The 19,157-nt window shown below is 56.4% G+C and overlaps 1 protein-coding gene across 3 annotated transcripts in view; it reads left to right on the forward strand.

The window, feature by feature from the left end:
• CAMK2A (calcium/calmodulin dependent protein kinase II alpha) overlaps positions 1–19,157 on the forward strand; it is a 60,785-nt gene that overhangs the window by 35,524 nt on the left and 6,104 nt on the right. For 2 of the 3 annotated variants that reach the window (XM_045999568.1, XM_045999569.1), the window contains exons 12-16: positions 518–560; positions 2,947–2,987; positions 8,680–8,728; positions 14,989–15,064; positions 17,633–17,727. In XM_045999568.1, coding sequence (XP_045855524.1) covers positions 518–560; positions 2,947–2,987; positions 8,680–8,728; positions 14,989–15,064; positions 17,633–17,727 — 304 coding nt within the window. Of the gene's footprint in view, positions 1–517; positions 561–2,946; positions 2,988–7,665; positions 7,699–8,679; positions 8,729–14,988; positions 15,065–17,632; positions 17,728–19,157 lie in introns of all 3 variants that reach the window. The other variant, XM_045999567.1, reaches the window with a different exon arrangement.

Raw genomic sequence — 19,157 nt, forward strand, 5'->3', positions numbered from 1 at the left:
GAAGCAGGAGGGCCATCCACTAGGCCCTTCACTGGGACGGAAGCGTTTCTCTAATGTCCCCCAGGCTGTGAGCAGGGAGCCCCAGGAAAGATGAACTAGTGATGAAACAAGGTACTGAGCACCATGACGGAAGGCGAAGGAGGGCGATACATGAGCACCATGCCCCAGGAAGGCAGGGGCTATCGTCTTTGGCCTTTAGGAGTCCCCACCGACAGGTGTCTCTGAGCCCTTCCACCACCTCTGGCCAGGACAGCGGAACCTATTAATATCTTCTGCAGGGATGGCCCTGTTCTAGGAGCTGTGCCAGCTAAGGCCCAGCTTGCTCCGACTTCCCCAGGGAGGCAGAGATGGTCTCCGGGCTGTGGGGTGAGGGCAAAGGGAGGGGCAGGGCAGATGGCTGTGGCTCTCTGTCTGAAGGCAGCACCTGCCTCCCCTCCCCTGCTCCTCCCGTTTCTCTCTGTCCTCTCCCCCCTCACCTCCAACCTCCTGTCCCCTCCCGCGCTCCTTATCTTTGCAGGGAGCCATCCTCACCACCATGCTGGCCACCAGGAACTTCTCTGGTAGGTGGTGGGACCTCGAAGTCCTGAATATATCCTGCACAGGTCTGTTGGGAGCATTGCCCTGTCTATATCTGTGGGGCCTCAGGCCAGGGGCCTGGGGAGAATGAGGGCTACAGAGGACACTAAGACTGGGGGTTCAGGTCGCCTGCACCCAGAAAGGGCTGAAGCCGATAGGTCAGCAAGCCAAAGGCCTACAAGGAAGGGTTAGAGGTTGAGTCTGGCTCCCTAACCTCGCAGCAGGGCTGGGGTTCTCAGGTTGGGCCAGCCCAAGGGGGGCCTCCCGAATATTGGGGTGTAGGTTCAGGCAGGACAGAAGCAGGCCCAGAGAGTAGCAATATTCCCTTTTCCCACCAGTACTGAGCCTGTGCTAGGCAGTCCCCAAGCTTTGGCTCAGGTGGCCTTGGTGACAATGCAGTGGGGGTCCATAGCTAGGCAGAGAGAGGCAGGGCCTGCTTTCATTCAGCTTTGAACCACCTCAGAGCAAGTGCCCTTAATCAAGACGGGCCACCAGAGAGCCTGGGTAGCAGCCTTGGGCCTGGGCCGCAGCCGGCTGGTTAAGGCAGGGAGTACCCAGCGACCCACAGGCCACAGCGCGGAGCCCCACAGAGAAAAGGAAGGGATTAGTGTCAGGGCTTAGCAAGAAGCTCCCCTTGGCACACTGGAGAGCGCCCAGGTCAGTGCCTGCCAGAGGCTTCTCTCTGGGGAGACAGGACAGCTGACGGGGCCGCTGAGCAGATATAGCAAAGCTCACCCGAGGGGCCCTCTGATGGGCTAGGCAGGACACGTGGCCGGCTCCACAGCAAGGGGTCGGCTCGGGCAAGTTCTGGTTCTGACTTAGCGGAGGGTCCACGTGCCCATTTAACCAGCTGGACGAAGACCTAGAGGTGGGAAAACTCGGGAACTTCCGATGCGGGCTGGCCCCACGGCACTGAATCGCCTTCCCACTGTCTCCCCAGACTAGGGTCCTGTACTTTCCTCGTCCTGAAAGACGAGCCACTGGACAGTCAGAGTCTTTTTTTAACCTCTGAAGCGCCCCTTAGAAACTCTAGTCCAGAGCTCACAAAATGGTGCCCGTGGGTCCGTTCCCATCTCTTGACGGCCCCGTGGGACCAATGGTGTTTGAAAACGGTGATGTTTTTGAAAAGAGTTTCCAGCCATTAAAAATTAGGAGATTTCACAGAAAAACCCAGATCTCTGTCTTTTCTTGAAAATCAGAACATGTGACCTCGTGGGATCCCTCCCCTCCCCCCCGTTCTGTGGTCTCGGGCTGGAGCTGAGAGGGCCCCCTGAAGCTGGAGGGGGGATCATTCCCAGCCCAGGAAGCTCGCAGAGGACGGACAGCCATTCCTCTCAGCTTCGGGATCCAGAGCCACCCACCCCTGCATTTACTTGCCTGGAAGGGGTTGTAGGTGAACTTGTGAGAGGGACTGGGAGGCTAGGCCACCACGAGCCTGTCTCTCTGAGCCTCTGGGGTGTCTGTGTCCCGTGCTGCCCCTCTGCCCAGGCTCACCATCCCCAGGCCACCGGGAGAAGGACTTCCAGTGGCTACCATTTACTGAGCACCTACTGTATACAGGTCCCGTGCTGCGCTAAGCGCTTTAGAGATCTCCTGTCTCCTTTAACGTAAGGCATTTGTTTGAGGTCTGAAGCAGCCAGATGCCAAGCTGGGCAGGGCTGGGCATTCGTGCCAATTCCTGGCTGCGGCCCTCACCAAGGGCTCTGGCCGGGAGGCAAAGAGGAATGACAGGTGGGGCCTCCCTGAGAGCCGCTGCTCTACTTTTCCCAGGAACCACGGACACCGACAGCCCCAGCATGGGGCTCTGGAACTGGAGGGTAGGGAGGCCTCGGTAGGGGATGGGCGCTCTGGCAGGGGTGGGCCCCCGAGTGGGGCGTCTGCTTCTTCTCACCGGCAAAACAAGGCTCGCAGCTGTCCAGAGTGAGTAGGCAGGCTGACACATGACCTCGGCAGCAGCATGGGCCTAAAATTAGAGCGGGTCGGGGCGGGGAGGGAGCAGCCAGCCCTGGGCCAGGCAGCCAGGCCTCCGGGTTGGCCACCACCAGCACGGGTGGTGACCGGGATCCAGAGGGAATCCCCAGGCTGAAACAGCAACCCCCGGGGCCTGGGACGCATCGGTCACCTCCTGCCACCCATGGGGCCAGAGGGGCATGCTCGAGATTGCTGAGGACGGGGGAGCCCAGGCCCACCTCGAGGGCCACTGGCAGTCCAAGCCCCAAGGAGGAAGGACAAGCAGGAGGAGGAGGTGTCCCTCAGATCGCTGAGCCGGCTCCCTGCCGTCCGCCTGCCCACAGATGCTGCTGTTCCTCACCCTGTGGGCCTTGGTGCCCTGCCTGGTGTTGGTAACCCTCTACTTTTTCTCCTCCGTAGGAGGGAAGAGTGGAGGAAACAAGAAGAATGATGGTGTGAAGGTAAGCCCCCGGGAGCACAGCAGGGCCTGCCTCTGGCAGCCTTTCCGCCGATAGGGCCTAGTTTTCAGGGCCAGGGCGAGACCTAGGCCTTGCTGATGGTGTTCTGAGCAGGTGTGGTCACTCGTGCAATCGGGCTGGTTCCAGGATGGGTGGGGGCGGGTGGGGGAGGGGGAGGCCGGAAAGTCGAAGGGAGAGGCAGGTGGCTTGGGGTGGGGGCGGGCACAAGGAAAGGGGCAGGTCTGAAGGAGATTTCTGTGGTTCTCTGGGATGGGAGGACTGGAAAGTGAGAGGGTATGAAGAAGAGACAGAGCTATCATGAGGGGTGACCTCCTCCTTCCCGAGTGTGGGCTGGCTGGAATGGGCCCCTGACCCAGCGTGCACCCCAGTCCAACCCACAAAGCCCATGGAGGATGGATAGCCACCCCTCTCGGCTTTGGAATCCAGAGGCACCCACCCCTGTCAAGGCCTGCCAGTTGGGTGCCAAGAATCCCCTCCTCCCCTGACCCACCCCTGTCCCCACCCCTGATGCCCGAGCTACTTCCTTCCGCACCCTGCTGACCCCTCCTTCCCTCCTCTCTCTTCTCCCTCTGCTCTCTGGGGCCTGGCCCCCCTCTCTGCAGCTCCCTTCTCCCCTGCCACTGGCTTGCCTTGTGGGTTCTCCTCTCTTGAGACCCTGCCTTTTTCTGGGCTCAGAGCCCTGCCTGGCCAGGACCCCAGGGCTGGGTTGTGCCCAGGATGCTGGAAGGTGTGGGATGCTGTCCAAACACAGCCACCCAGGTGGGCTGGTGGCTTCATGGCTTCATTGTAGCAGTATTTGTGGTCTCCGGCCACTGGCTTTGGTTTGGGGGTCACAGTCACATGGGAGGGGATCTGGGCTGGCTGGCTGGCTGAGGCCAGGATTTGGGTCTTCTTGCTGTTTTGAGCCCTCTGTGGGCTTGAGTTTCCTTATTGGCACAATGGGTGGAGTGGGAGGAGTGTGGACTCCATGATTTCTAAGATTTAAGCTTTAAAAACAGAAAAGAGAAAAGAAAGGAAAGGAAAGGGAAAGAAGAGAAAGGAGAAGAAAAGAAAAAGGCAACTAAACCCTACCTAATCATTTTTCCTTCTCCTCTTGGGTACTTGAGGAATACAGAATTACTTGGTTATCAGCCAGCGTCAGTGGATTTCAAACTGAATTTCTTGGAGCCGGAAGGTTTGGGGGAGGCATCCTTAGCAGCGGATGGGGTGGAGTGGGATAGTAAGGGGGTGGCTGAGCAGAGAAGATACTGGGCTTCTCGCGCCCACTAGAGCCAGAAAAACTCCGTGTAACAGACCTCTCAGTGGTTGAAGAAGCCACAGTGAACTTAGCAGTTGGAAACCTCGGCTGGTTATCTGACTCCCTTGAGCCTGTGTTTCCTCCTCCGGGCAATGGGGTAAAAGGGTTTCCCACCTCCCAGGACTGTGAGGATGAAGGAAGGTAATAGGTGTTGAAGACTTAGCAGGGGCCCTGGCGTGGGGTACGTGCTTTGTGTTTTCTAGATTGGACTTTGAAGTAAGATTTCTCCTGAAAACAAAGTTTGATCAAGGAAGTATTCGGAAACACAGATCTAAAGCCAAACCAACGTATGAAGTTAACACCCGCTTATCCCAAATGCTAGGACGGAATCCAGACTTGCGTTCTGGCTTACTTGCAGTTTCGGGTTACCCATGAATCCAACTCTCCCCTGCCCCTCTAATTGGAAAGGGTAATGGGAGGATGTGCAATTTGGGGGGCCCTGTTTGGAGCACCCGGGGCCCTCTCGGCCATAGTGTGTAGACACTGGGGGTGCTCTGTTCCCTGGGAAAAGTCCTATGTGGGGAATGTAGGGCAGAGGCCACAAGGGCCTGTGAGGTCAGGCCCAGGTCAGTGGAGGAGGCGGGGGCAGATGGAGGGCTACCCTGTCTGCTTGGCTCTTAGGTTGGCCCTGGCAAAGGGCTGACACAGAGCCACGGTTGTGAGGTCAGGGCCTCCCTCAGGCCGGGTCTTGGGACGAAACTCTTTTCTGGCTCCTCTCCAGGCCAGGCCAGGAGACAGAGGATGTCTGAGGTAGGACATCGCAGAGCGTGGTGGAACTCCGGCTAGTCACTACAGGGCTTACCAGGGGCTGCCTCTGAAGGAAAAGCCACTCCTTCCTGTAACGGCAGGAGGACCCTGAGTGACTTCTCAGGGTGGCTTGGGTGTGGATGAGAAGACAACCCAAAGGCTCTTCCCGGCCAGACTGTCTCTTTGTAGCTCAGCTTCCTGCCCTTTCTGGGGGGACTGGAGGAGAGAAGGCCAGCTGGAAGATGAGAGTAACCAGGGACCCGGCTGGGATTTGGGGAGCCTGGCCTACAATACGTTGCTCTGGGGGTCCAGTCATGTGCTCCACTATGAGTCAAGAAGCTGTGTGTTGGCCGGGCCCCGTCGTCCCCTCCTTTGGAGGCCTGCGTCACCAGTTCTGCTGTCTGTGCAAGGGGGAAGGGCCGGTGTTTGCTGGGCCGGCGAGAGGCTCGCACGAGAGTGGGCCTTGGGGAGTCACACTGTGAGCTCCTTTAACCAACACACGCTCGGCCCCAGTGGGGAAGGGTGCATTCTTCTTACAACGTGGTCCCTGGAGAAACCGCCGAGGTCACCGGGGGCTTAGCTGGAGGTGCAGTGGTGGCCGGAGGGAAGACGGGCTGGTCGGAACACAGAGGATACTGGGCTTTATGGGCCCGTAGGGGCTTCGTGAGGCTAATTTTGACCCTACTTTATTTCTACCATCTTTGCAAACCCTAGAACCATGCTTCTACATGTGGTTCTGAGAGATGTGACTCGACTTGCAGTGAAGGACCCCGGTCAGTATGGGGTTATTATTAGCACCTTCGTCCCTGGTGATCCCGGGAAGTTGAATCTTTCTGTTCCCGAGGAGCGCTGACCGCCACCCCTGTCACCTCTAAGCCTCTACTTCTATGAGGAGCGGCCGACTGCTCCCACCCCTCAGCCCCACTCACTGCCCCTGTTGGTGTCCCATCCGTACCATCGTGACTCCTCTCCCCCATGTCCCATCCTGTCACTGTATGTCCGACTCTGATGCAGTCTCTGCTCTGTGTTCCCTCCTCGTGTCCCGCCTGGAACCCTGGCCCCCGTGTTCCTCAGGTTTCTGCTGACGGCGAACTGGGAGGGCCTGTCCCCTCCCACGTACACTGTGCCTGGCCAGGCTCCTGCCAGGAGTGAGGCCGACCCTGGGGACTGGCTGCAGGCTGCTGGCTGCGGGAGTCTCACTGTCCACCCAGCTGGGGCAGAGGCAGGGGCCGTGAGCCCTTACACGGGCCAATGCCTAACGAGCCGCTTCTGCCACGTCTGTGGGGTCCCTGGAAGGAGAACTCTGGATCTTGGGCTCCTGGTGCTCAGACACTCCTGGATCTTGGAGTCAGAAAGCCCAGAATTAGACCTAAGGATCCTCAATGAATAGCCAGTGCCTCCCCCAGGGCAAAGGCCCACCCTGAGGACATCTCAAGTCCTTCCCTACACACACACACACACACACACACACACACACATACACACACACTACAGCAAGGATAATAGCCTCCAGGCCTCTCAGAAGGAAGGGCGTCCGTGAAGGACCAGCGGAGGCAGAGCAGTCAGGCCGCGGTGTCTGGAGACCTGCACAGAGGGGAAAGCCTGCACTCAGGGGTTCCCGCCTCCGCTCTGCTCCCAGCTAGCTGAGAGACCTCGGGCAGGTCACTGCCCGTCTCTGGGCCCCAGCTTCCCATCCGTGCATGCGAGTGTCAGTGTTAGACCCATAGCCTTCCGCAAATGCGAGTCTTTACGACTCCTGGCTTAGAGTGAGAGAACAAGAAGACAATGTGTCCTCTGTCTTTCTCCTCTCCCTTGGTTCCATGGCCAATAATATGAGTGAAGCTGCAAATCCTCCAAAAGCTGGACTAGGTGGGATGGCAGGGGTCAGCTGTGTGTCTGGCCATGCCTCAGTTTCTCTGTCAGCATAAGGGAGCTGAACAGGCTTGTCGCTGAGAAGCTGGGACCAGAGGCAGGATTTCAAAGGCCTCTTAGAGGACTGTCCATGCCCAGGGCTGCTTTGAAGTCACCTGGGGATACTGTTTAAAAAGCAGACACCCCACCCCAGACCTAGTTATTGAACTCTTTGAGGGGACCTGGTTGTGTTTCTTTTCTACAGGTTTCCCAAGGAACTCTGACACCCAACCAAACCAGTAGTGGGGTTCTTTCAGTAGAGACATAAGGGGAGGCTAGGAGGAGGCATTGGGCCTCATCTCCAGACCTGAGCACCTTTGGTCCTACAAGAACTTTGGCTTCCAGAGGCCTCTGGCAACTGGCATCCAAGACCCCATTAGAACTCGATGTAGAGGGAGCGCTGGCCAAGGGAGTCTTGGCCCGGAGCTTTCTGGTCAGATGGTGAGCCCCAGGCAGCTGTGCGTGAGGCCCCCGAAGAGCTTCAGGCTGAGAGAGGACTGGCCCTGCTCGGGAAGCTCTTGCTAATGGCCCTGACTTCTTGCCCCACTGCCATGCTGGTAAGGAACCTTAGAGGATGACCGTGAGGCCCATCATCCTTCCAAGACCCCCCTGTCGTTTGTTTCTTTGCTCCCTGCCGTTTCTCTGCTCCCTGCCGTTTTCACGCTGTGTCTTTTCCTGTCCCATCTCTTCTCCTTGTTTTTCCAGAAAAGAAAGTCCAGTTCCAGCGTTCAGTTAATGGTGAGTGTCTGCCGTCTCCCAAACGCCGGTAAATGCTGGGCCTCGAACCCTCGCTCCTGCCTCCCTCCTGCAGGCTGCACTGGGAACCCGGGGCGGGGAGAGGCTGCTCAGGGCATGCTTGGTACGTGTGCCTCGTGTGACAGTCTGTGTGTTGCGTGTGCGTGTTGTTTGCGTGTTTCTGTTGACACCTCCAACTCCATGGCCCAGACCAGCAGCCTGGCCGTAGACCTGAGGACCTCCTCAGGTATGAAGGTTGATTTGAACCCCATCCCACGTCCAGCCCGTGGCTTCTTGCTTCTCCCCGCCCTCTGCTCTGGAACTCATCTCAGGGCTTGGTTTGTGCCAGGTGCGGCGCGGGGGGGCTTGGTTTGGCCAAAGGAGTGGGCGCCCGAGAGGCCCTTCTTGAGCTTCTCGACGCTCCCCAGGGCCCGCCGGTGGCAGTGGAGCCACCAGCCCCTGCCTTCTGTCCAGGGGTCCCAGTGGTGGCATGGCGGCCCACATCCCTCTTCTTCTGATTCCGTGGCTGTCTCCCCCAGCTGTGTGGTTTTTCTCCCCTCGAAAAGCCCAGTCTCTCTCACACTGGGCCTCCCCTCCTCTCTCTCTTCCTCTCCTGCCGGTGTGTGTATCCCTTCCCCATTCTGTGGCCACCACGAGCCTCTCTGTTCTCCCACACCCCGTCTTGGCTCCCTCAAGCAGACAGGGCTGGGGAGCCCTCCCAGCCCTTCCAGAAAGGCCAGGGATCTCCTCACACCCGTCCCTTCACCCACGCCCCCTGCCACCCGCCACCTGCTTAGCTGGGCCCTCCCCCTCCTTAGGCTCAAGAGTCTGGCAGGGTCTTCAGGGCAGCATCTGGATGGCAGAGCCGGCGAGGCCGACAGAAGCCGGGCCGCCGCATCAGGCAGCCGGGGGGCAGCCCCCAATGGGCCGTGCCTCTTCTGCTCGCCAGCGAGCCCTCACCGCCTCCCGTGTTCTCTTTGGCAGGAATCTTCCGAGAGTACCAACACCACCATCGAGGATGAAGACACCAAAGGTAGGGGGGGCCTCGCCTTCAACGTCTGGGCCCCCCGGGCCTCCCGGCAGGCCCCCTTCCCTGACAGCCCCGGCCTCCAAGGGCCCCAGGGCCGAGCTTGTGTCCTGCTCCTCCACAGAGACCCTGGCTGTCGCCCCCTGCAGACTGGGCAGTGCCACCGCAGGACACTGCTTCCCGCGTGAGGTACTCGGGCTAGGGGCGGCGCACAGGCGGACTTTGCTCACCGTAGGGGTGGTGTGCTTAAGTTTAGGATGTTTTAGGGGGCAAAACATTAACCTATTCAGGTCACAAAGGTATCAAGGTGGCAGACATTTTCTTTTTGAATTTTTAAAAAAATGAGTTGATTTTAGGGGGTGCCCGACTGGCTCCACCGGTGGAGCGTGTATGACTCTTGATCTCGGGGTCATGAGTTCAAGCCCCACGTTGGGCATAGAGCTTACTTTAAAAATAAATAAGCAAATAAATAATAAAGATGAGTTGATTCTAAGAACATGAAGTGAAAATAGGAAGGGAAGGGAAAGCAAAAATTCCGAAAATTCAGTTGAACTGGAGCGTTGCCTAAGACCAACCCCCAGTGGCTGACAGTCCCCACAAGTCTTCAGATGGAGGAGGGAGCAAAACCCTGAAGTACTGTGACCGGCTTAGTAAGAGGGGAGCTAATAAGGACAATAACAGGAATCGTGGACACCCTTTGCAGGGTACTTGCTGTGGGCTAGACCAGGTCCAAGTGCTTTATTATCTACCTGAGCTGTGAGGTAGGTACTGTGATCAAGTCCATTCTACAGCCTGGGAAACAGAGGTTGAGTAAATTGGCCCAGGGTCCCCTAGCTCCTAAGGCTGGAATTCGGATTTGAACCCGGGCAGCGTGGCTCCAGGACTCCCTGCCTGGTAGCCGTGGCTCACAGGTTGGGTGCGTGGCAAACATGCTTGGAGTTGGAGGAAGGCTGAGGGTCACCTTCTGCTCAGGGGACCCCAAATTGTTGGACGAGTTAGCGATGTCCTGCTGTCCTGTTCACACCAGCCATCCTCGTCCCATGGGACAGGGAGACTAGCCGGGGTGGGAGTTCTCACACTCAGCACATGTCGGAGACCCCTGGGGAGTCTTTGCAACTTAGAAGAACACCACTGACCTGGAGAGATTGCAGCCGTACCAGTGTAGACAATTTCCATTTGGATATCGGCCCCTAGAAGAGCACAGTGAAGGGGCATTTTGTCACATAACAAATATTTCCGCACAATTGCACAGTCCACCTCTTAAGACAGTTTGGCACGTTGAACACCATGACTCCTTCCACACACTGCCCGGGGGCCGCGGAAGGTCGGCTCCACACTGTGTGTGTCCCTGTGCAGTCATTCCCCGCCGGGCCGTGGGGCCAGTCACTCCATCACAACAGCCCAGCCCTAGAACACATCAGTCTTCCATGACGGAACTAGGGATGACCTTTCAAAAACCGACAATCTTATAGAAAAACTCCCCACTGGGGTCAAGTGTGCATTCTAAGTCCCTCAGGTGTGGTTTTCCAACCACATCCCTGGCCCTGCCCCTGTGGACTCTGTGGTGAGCCAAGAGATGGCATTTCCAAGACTGTCCCCACATTTAAGGCTCACCGTTCTAATGATAAAAGGCGCTGGGATTTTGAAAAGCCCTGTTAAGGTCTTGTGATGCTGGTCTCAGAGCAGACAGGGGTTGTAGAGATGAACTGGCTCTATGCTTCTTCATGGCAGTCCATTTGCTGGGTGACTTTGGACAACTTACTCAACCTCTCTGAGCCTCAGTTTTCCTTCGGTAAAGAGGGGATGATAATGGTAACAATCTCAGAGGACTGCTGTGCAGATGAAATGAGAGGCTGCGTATACAGTGGTTTCACAGTGTTTGGCACTGGTCATAGTTTAATAAACTTCAATTTCTTTTTTTCAAACTGGAACTTACGGCTGAATGACAGGAAGCCACATGGAATTTTCTTGGAGCATCAGTTTTACTCAAAGATTATTTTAAGACAGATATTTATTTATATGTTAGAAATATTTGGAAAGGAATGTGAAATTTGTATGTGTTATAAATGTGAACGTGACCCATCAAAGACATTCTCCCCCTGGGGTGATGGTTCTGGGTGGCATCCTGAGGCCTCACACTTGCTGCCATTAGACTCCGCTCTAGAGAGATCAGGATGGGAAAATTTGTGGAGTCTTAGATTTTAGTTCACCTGTACCCCTGTTACAGAGGGGCATCTCAGGCCCAGAGAGAAAGGGCATGTCCAGGTTATCGATGGCAGAACTGGGGCCCTGTTCCCTTCCTCAGTTTCCCCCATGTAAAAGGCCATGTCAGATAGCAGAGACACTGGCTCAGCCAAGAGCTTCTCCCTGTGTTTGGCAGGAAAGAGGAGCCCGTGCCTTCCCCAGCTTCTTCAGACTTCAGAGAAAGTTTCAGAAAAAAACATTTTTTGGTGTTCATTTGTTAAGTCTTCTCCCTAAGTGAGAATAGCAGCTGGTGGGGTAGATTCTGACCTAACATTAAAGTTAATTAGAAATGTCATCCTCCAAGGAACAATTTCCCCTGAGCAAGGAAAGAGACATTAATATTTCAGAGCACCTCGGGCTTAATGCACAGGCCTCTGGCCCTCTGAGCTCTGCGGACGGGGCTCTGCCAGGCTTCCTTCCCACTTCCCTACCTCCTACTGGTCAGCGCCATGAAAAATTAATTTCTTCCCCAACCCAAAGAGCTGTCTCAGAATCTAGGCAGAGACCTTTTAGGAAATACTGGCCAGGAATGCTGATTCCATCTGAGCCTCAGCATGCTGTGAGACCTTCAGAGAGTGCCTTAACCTCTCTGGGGCCTCAGCTTTCCCATCTGTATAGGAGCACTCCTAGATTGCATGGGTGAACACCTGGCAGATGAGAAATGCCAGAGGTTGCTGCTGAGAAGCTGCTGAATGAATCTCTCACATAGAAACAGGACTGCTGAGGACAGGGAAGGGAACCAAAACCGGAATGAATTTCTCCAGCTCTAGGGAACACCAGACTCCCAGATCTTCTGTCCCAGAGATGAAGCTACTAGGGAGATTTCTGCCCACTAGACTTCCGCTGTTGTTAAACTTGATGTTCTGAGTGGCTAGAAGCACAGCCAAGTTAGGCATTGTCTCTGGATGCATTAATAGAGGTATAGTGTCCAGATTTGAGGCGTGGATAGAGTGCTACCCCAGACCTGATATTCTGCAATATTCAAGCCACATTGAGGATTGTGTGCTGACACTCAGGCATTTAAACAGCTCAAGGACCCTCAAAGAGTGGGTGGCCAGCTTAAATCAGATCCTGCAAACCCTATCCTGGAGGCTTTCAGCCTTAGAAAGAGAAGACAAGTAGAGGGGAGAGGGCATAGTGTCTGGGGAAGCAGGTGCATACTCTGGGGCCGCAGAAGGCAGAAAGTGGAAGAGAACCATAACAAGGGGCTTTTGGAAAGGAGAGTCTGACTTAGAAAAAGAAGAAGATGGGTGCAGAGGGAGAGAAGCCCAACAGTGTATCAGGCTCCCTGGCAGGCTACAACCCCCAAAGTTCCAACCAAAAACAGAACCATCATGTCTCAGGCTGCTGGGAAGCATCCTTGCCCTGGCTAGAGACCAGAGGCTGTCCTCAGGGAGAACTTCCAATTCGGAGATTTCCAGATGATAATAATCATCACTCTTATTCACGGACTGCCAGGCACGACTCTAAATGCTTTATATTGTACATCATTATTGACATAAATGAGTTGATAGAAAGGGCTTGGAACAGTAGCTGGTTCTTAATGAGAAGCATACATGTGTTTGTTATTTCTACTGATGCATCCTTGACTCGGTTCTCAGAACCACCTTGTGAGGTAAGTACCATTAGAAGCTCATTACACATACGGGGAAACTGAGGCATGGGGAAGTATAAGCACCAGAGTCAGGCTCCAAACCCAGGGAGTCTGGCTCCAGAATCCAGGCCCTTGACCACTCTCCTAGTATCTCCGGGATGGCAGTGAGAAGGAGCCCACAGGAATTAGGGAATGAATGAAGCACGGGCCCATGGGATGTCAGGCTGGAAGGAATCTTAAAGTCTGTGCAGAGAAAGCCAGGAGGTGGGCCAGATCCCATGGCCTGCCAGGAGCGTGTGGACCGCTCTGGATCACCACCCTGCTTCTGCATGGGAGTGGAATGCCGTGTCACCTGGCAGGGATGGGTGTCTTCCTGCCCTCAGTCTCCATGAAGGAAGGCAGAGTTGGGCAGCAGTCCAGGCTCTTGGGCTCCAAGGGACAGAGACCACCCGGCCACTTGGCAGGTTCCAGCACACAGGGCAAAGACAGTAGCCCTGGGCCCGGCTCAGTCCACTCACTGATTGGCTCGCCCCTGCCTCCTCTGCCCCCACCCCAGGCGAGGCCCCCCGGTGTGAGCCGGCAGAGCTCACGGTCCAACACAGGTTCATTCCCAGCCCTGGTAAATCTGAGCAGAGCCAGGAGATCAAGAATTAGCCCTTCACTGTGCTACTGACATTGAAGATGGTGACTGTTACGTCTTTGGGACACCCACCGTGCCAAGAGCCATGCTGGGCACAGGGCCCCTGCCTTGAGGAGAGTGTGGTGGGCTTTGGAGCTGCAGACAGACTCTGGTGGGAGCGGTCAGCCCACTGCAGCAGACAGTCACCCTCTCCAACCCCGGTTTACTCATCTCTGATGTGCCAGTGATGGCCACGTGAAGTCATGCTGTGACGCTTCCAGATGTTTCAGGCTGAGCACACGGCACAAAGGCTGGTGTGCTTGTTCGTGAGGTGGGGAACGCCCGTGGGGCCAGGTCTGTTCCAGGTCCAGGGATCCAGTACAACAAGGGCAGCCACAGCCCAGCTTCCACAGAGCACGTATCTAAGTTGGGAGATAGACAAGTGTACAGGCCTAACCCATCAGGGAGCATGGGGTGGGGGGTGTGGGGGTCCTGGAGAAAAGGCCCTGGGCTGGGAACCAGGCCCTACACCAAGGTGTTCTATGTCCTTGGGCAAGTCAACCCCTTCCTGGGCCTCCATTTCCCCCATGATCTGAAAAAAAGATGTCCATCCATTTCCATCATCATCTGGAGGCTGAGGCTCTGGTCCCCAAGGTTTCTTTCAGCTCAGATGTTGTAGGATTCTGTGTCCTCTGGGCCTGAGGTGAGCTCCCCGGCATCAGGGGTGGGGTGGCCCAGGAGGTGATGAGGAAAGGGGCAGGGACAGGGCCTCAGCCTGGCGTGTTCCCCTCCCTCCGTCCCAGACTGAGACACGGCCACGTGTCTCACCGGAGGCTGCTCCGTAGGCCAGCCAGCTGACTGGGTTGGAAATGAAGCATGGGCCCGTGTGAGGAGAGCCTGCCCCAAGGAACCATGCCAGGCTTCTGGTGGGACAGTCCTGCTGGGAGCCAGGACACTGGGCTCCAAATTCCTCCATCAGTGAGGCTCAGTCTCTGCATGTGTCAGATCAGGGTGCTGGCCTTGCTGACGTCCTGGGGTGTCTGGGAGAAGTGGGTGAAGTCTGTCTGGTTCTCCAGTCTGGGTTTGGCACTGAAGGGAAGAGAGGTGGTGCTGTTTCCATTTCACAGCTGGGAACACTGGGGCTCAGAACAGAGCCGTTGTCATGAGACAGCTGATGGCCTAAGCCTCTACCAGAAAGAGCCATTCGTCGTGTTCTGGGGGTGGACAGCGGAGGCTGGGTCTCAGCAACTGGGATTCATGATGCCTAGAAAGTTCTGAATCCCTCAGTGCCTGATTCCTACAGGCCCCACATGCAGCAAAAAGCTCACCCAGACCTAAGGGAACGGTAAGCCCCAAGACCTTCCTTAAGGCCCCCAGTTTGGGCCCAGGGGGAGCCCTGGTTCGTGGCTGCTAGCCACAACCACCACTGTTGACCCGGTTTTGATTCAGGTGGCAAAGCAAGGGGATGGAGTAGTGTATTTTGGAGTCGTCCTGGCTTCCCATGGGGCCTAACGTCAGAATGTCCGCCATGCATGATTCACTGAGGCCAAGGCTGCCAACCGGGACACTGACTCTGCTCTTTGCAGCTGAGGGAAATTTCCCACTCTTCTCCACCTTTCTGGGCCTCAGTTTCTGCTTCTGTGAAATGGGAGTAATGGTACCTGCTTCCCAGGGAAAATGTGAGGCTAACGGAGACTGTCTGTACAAGGCCCTCACGTCCCCGTGCCGAGTCTGGCACATGACAGGGACTCAAAAAATGGTAGCTGGTTATATTACTATCATTTCTCTGTGTCTCCTCCTGCCTTGCAGTGCGGAAACAGGAGATTATTAAAGTGACAGAGCAGCTGATTGAAGCCATAAGCAATGGAGATTTTGAGTCCTACACGTGAGTCGGCTGGGTCCACTCTGCATGTCCTGCCTGGATCGTGGCTCAGGGGGCGCTGATGGCTAACTTTGGGGGTTCTCGTCTCCAGTCCTCATTCACTCCCTCTGCATGTGCCATGAACCAGACTGAACTCATATGTCTGTTTTGCATTTAGACTTTCTGCTTTAATGAAGCTTTCTGTTCACAATATTCTGTATCTCGGTCCTCCCTCTTCTCCTCCTCCTCATACCCTCCTCCTCATCTCTTGTTCCCCAGAAGGAACTCCAACAAAACTCCTTTGCTTCCCCCTCCACAGCATGGGCCTCCTCAGGAGATGAGCGGGGAAGGAGGGGAGGGAGGCGGGCCTCTCCTCAGACCTGCTGCATGGGCCTGTTCCTCAGCCTGGACCTCCTCAGGCCTCTGACCTCAGGTGGGCAGAAGTAGGCAGGAATCCACAGGGTGCGTCCTCCAGTGAGCAGGGGTTGAGGAAATGAACCTCGAAACAGAACCTTAAATCCTCTGGGGAATAAGGCCAAATGTCCAAAAATAACATAAAATGAAACAGATGGTATGAGATGTCCCCTACCCATTTGGACCAGCCTTTCAAGGGGCGGCTGTGTGTGAAGGCTGGGCTGGAGCGCCCCCTAGTGTCCACCCACAGCCTGCATGGTCAGGCCCAGAAGCCGGCCCACCCCAGGGAGAGGGTGAATTCTGGGCTGAGGCCTCAACCTCTCAGGGCTGACAAGACCCCACATATTATTTTTGGTGGATAAAAGCTGCCATCTAGGATAGAATGACCCTGCCTTGGGTCGGGTGAGGTGGGAACAATTTAACTGGAATCTGGGTCTTGGGCAGCTGGTTCCTGGTTTCCTCGGTGCCCAGGACCTTAAGTTTGTCTCCCAAAGGCTTGGCAGGCCAGATGCATTTTAATTGTGGAAGGTTTCAGCAGCAGCAGGTGGCAAAGCCCCAGCAACCCACTGCTTCTGTTGGAGGAACAAGGACTCTGGAAGGTACAGGTGTGGGACGGAAGCTGCATGGCCGCGTGTGTGCACGCACCTGTACACATGTGCACGTTTGTGACTGTGTGCATAAGGGGTGTGGCTAGGCATGTGTGCACACGTGCACCCAGGTAAAGCCTACAAGCACAGAAACACGGTGCTAAACGGGTCTTGCCGGCAGCCCTCCTCAAGAGAGCTAAATCAGACCCGGGAAGAGCCCAAGACTATCTCTGGAAGGATACAGCCAGGGAGGGAGAGAAAGAGAGGTGGTTTCTATGGACCCCAAACCCCTCCCTGCAGTGCCATTTCTGGGGACCCCCCCCACCTCTGTGATGTCATTTTCCCGATATGTGCAGCCTACCCTAGATTCTGACCCCGTGCCATCACCTCTGGAGCCTCTGGTGTCCTGAGTCTGGCCCTGAGTAACCCGCGCTTACTGAGTCTCAGTGTCCCTAGATGTGTAATGGAGTTAGAACAGGGGGTCTCTGAGTCACTTCAGAGTCAGCGACCCCAGAGACCCCCTGGAGAGGGGCTTCTCCAGTGAGGGGCTCAGTCTCCCTGACACTTGGGGCTCGGACCCCCAGACTTGAAGACTTCTGGAACTGAAGGGTCCTGAGTATCTCATATGGTCTGAGCAGGGCCCCCCGCCCTCCACTAATCCATTTGGAGAATTTGGGGTGCTGAGCCGAGAAGCGAGTTGTTTGGGGTCACACGGACAGGGACAGTCAGGGAAGAGCAGGGATAGAGTGGTCTACACTCCCCACAGTGCCCAGATCAGACAATGCCGGGCCCCATACCTGTCCTCCCGCTGTCTCCTGTTCCTCCCCGGCTTGGGATCTTTGCTTGTCCGGAGGTACTTCCTGTACCCAGGCACTGCCTCTGTAACGGGGGTCTGTGTTGTGCCACAGGTCCCAAAGGCCTGGGGGTGGGGGAGACAGTTTTTCCTTCCTCAACCTGACTGTCAGGGTTCCCCAGAAGGCTGAGACCTGAAAGGGAGCTCTGAGCCGAAAATACATGCCTTCCTCCCAGGCATGACTTCCTGGAGGGCTACTTTCCTCACGTTACAGAAGAGGAAACTGAGGCTCACGCAGAGGGCAAAAGGGGTACCTTTAAAGAAGCAAAATGCACCCCCTCCAGGGACATACCTGCTCTGTGAGCAGAGATCACTTTCACGTGAAGGAAAAATTCCTCCCCTGTCCGCCCTCCCAGGAAGGCAGATTGGCCCGGCTGCCCTGGGCAGGGAGATGTGATGTAGAGAAAAGCCTGCAGGCCGAGTGACCCCCGGCCGGCGCCTGAGGGCTGCCCATGACGCGGCCCCTCGCAGCGCTCTCGCTTGGTGCTGGGGGTCTTATAACTAGTGAGTGGCAGGAGCTGGACCTGCACCCAGGCTTCCCAGTTCTAAGTGGCACCCCCAGTGGGCGGTGGGTGCCTCACGGTGTAGTTGGCAAGCCTGTTCCCGCACCGATCCTGTGAGTCGGGCACGATCACTTCAATGTCACAAGCCCGCCCTCCTCCAGTCCAGGCCCCTGAAATGAGAAGGTGGCACCAGGAGGCCACCCCAAGCCCTCTGTTCTCTGACTTCCCCCCCTAGGAAGATGTGTGACCCTGGGATGACAGCCTTCGAACCCGAGGCCCTGGGGAACCTGGTCGAGGGCCTGGACTTCCATCGATTCTATTTTGAAAACCGTGAGCAATCCCTTCTCTCTGGGGTGCCTGTTGTCTGCTCTCGTTCCATGTCCTGCCGGATGGCACAGCAGGGTGACGGGCAGGGCCCCCGGGGCAGCTCAGGAGCCCGCGAAGAGGAAGATCCCGTGTGGACAGGGGTTGGTACCATCTTGGTTCCCTCTCATAACCCGGGCCCGTCCGACTGCCAGCTCTCCTTCCTGTGGCTGAGGATAGGGACCTGGGACAAGGGTGACAAGCCCTCCCAGCCCTCTCCTGCCCCTGCCCCTCCCCCTGCCCCAGCTCCTGCCCCTGGGAGGGTGTGGGGATGGCCTTTATTCTCAGTTTCCAGACGAGGGAGCTTTCCTGCCTGGGCATACACCCATGTCACAATCATCTAGATGTCTAGGGCCACCCCAGCTCTCCCAACTGGTCACAAGCTGGCTGGTGGACTGTTATGCCTGTGGGTGGGCAGTCGGGGGAAGAGGAGGGGACCCGAGCTCACACTGCTGTGCCCCTGCCTGTGTGTCTAGGTCTCTGTCCGCATGTCTGTCCTTCCTGGGCCTCTCTTCTGCAGGAGAGACCCTGGCAGCTTTGCAACTAGGGGCTGTCAGGGGGCTGAGGCTGGGCCTGACCTAGGGCGCTTTCTGCCTGTGTCCATGTCTCACCTTGGCCAGGGGTCAGACAGGGACAAACCAAAGCACGTGCAGGGTAGACTCCTCTAGCTCAGGACCTACAGGAAGGCCCTGAGTGGCATATCAAGGTGCCCCAAGGGGGAAGACATATACCCCTGAGGCTATGCAAGATGGTTTCTGGAGCATGTAGGCACTGCTTGAAACAGCACTGGTTCGCACAGTGAGAAAGCTGGTACCTTGCTCAATTCTCTTTCAATACGTCCAGCTTCATCAGGGGCAAGGCTCAGCTGGGCGCTAAATCAGACTGTACCCTACAGGCCAGAGGGGCCAAGAGCCGCCTCAACAAGCTGAGAAGGAAGTTACCTTTTCCCTTGATTAATCAAACTCTGATGCTCCAAAGGTAGCAGGGGAGGTCAAATTTTCATGTGAAGATAGGTGGCTGGACCCTAAGTTTTCTCCATCACCCTGGAGTTCCCTGGCTCCTCTCTATCTGGGTCTGTCTTCTGGAGGTGCTGGTTTCCCGGTGTCAGTTCCCCAATCCCCACTTAGCAGAGCAGAAACCAGGCTGAGCTGTCTCTAAAGGCTCTGAGATGAGGAACACAAAGAGAAGGCTGAACTAGTTCTTGGCCTGGGTCCACATCACGGGCCTCATCACAACACCGGCCCCCTGGGCTCTAGGTTTGAATGCCAGCTGGCCCATGAGTGCAAGACCCAGAGTCCCAGCATCCTGCCTGTTTTTCCCTGCTGGAGGACCTGGCCCTTTCTCCCATGCTGCCTATAAGGGCGGGCGTTAGAAGGCCACGGTCTCTTCAGAGACAC

The sequence above is a fragment of the Meles meles genome, chromosome 3 (assembly GCF_922984935.1).
Source record: "Meles meles chromosome 3, mMelMel3.1 paternal haplotype, whole genome shotgun sequence".
In the NCBI taxonomy this organism is placed as follows: domain Eukaryota; kingdom Metazoa; phylum Chordata; class Mammalia; order Carnivora; family Mustelidae; genus Meles; species Meles meles.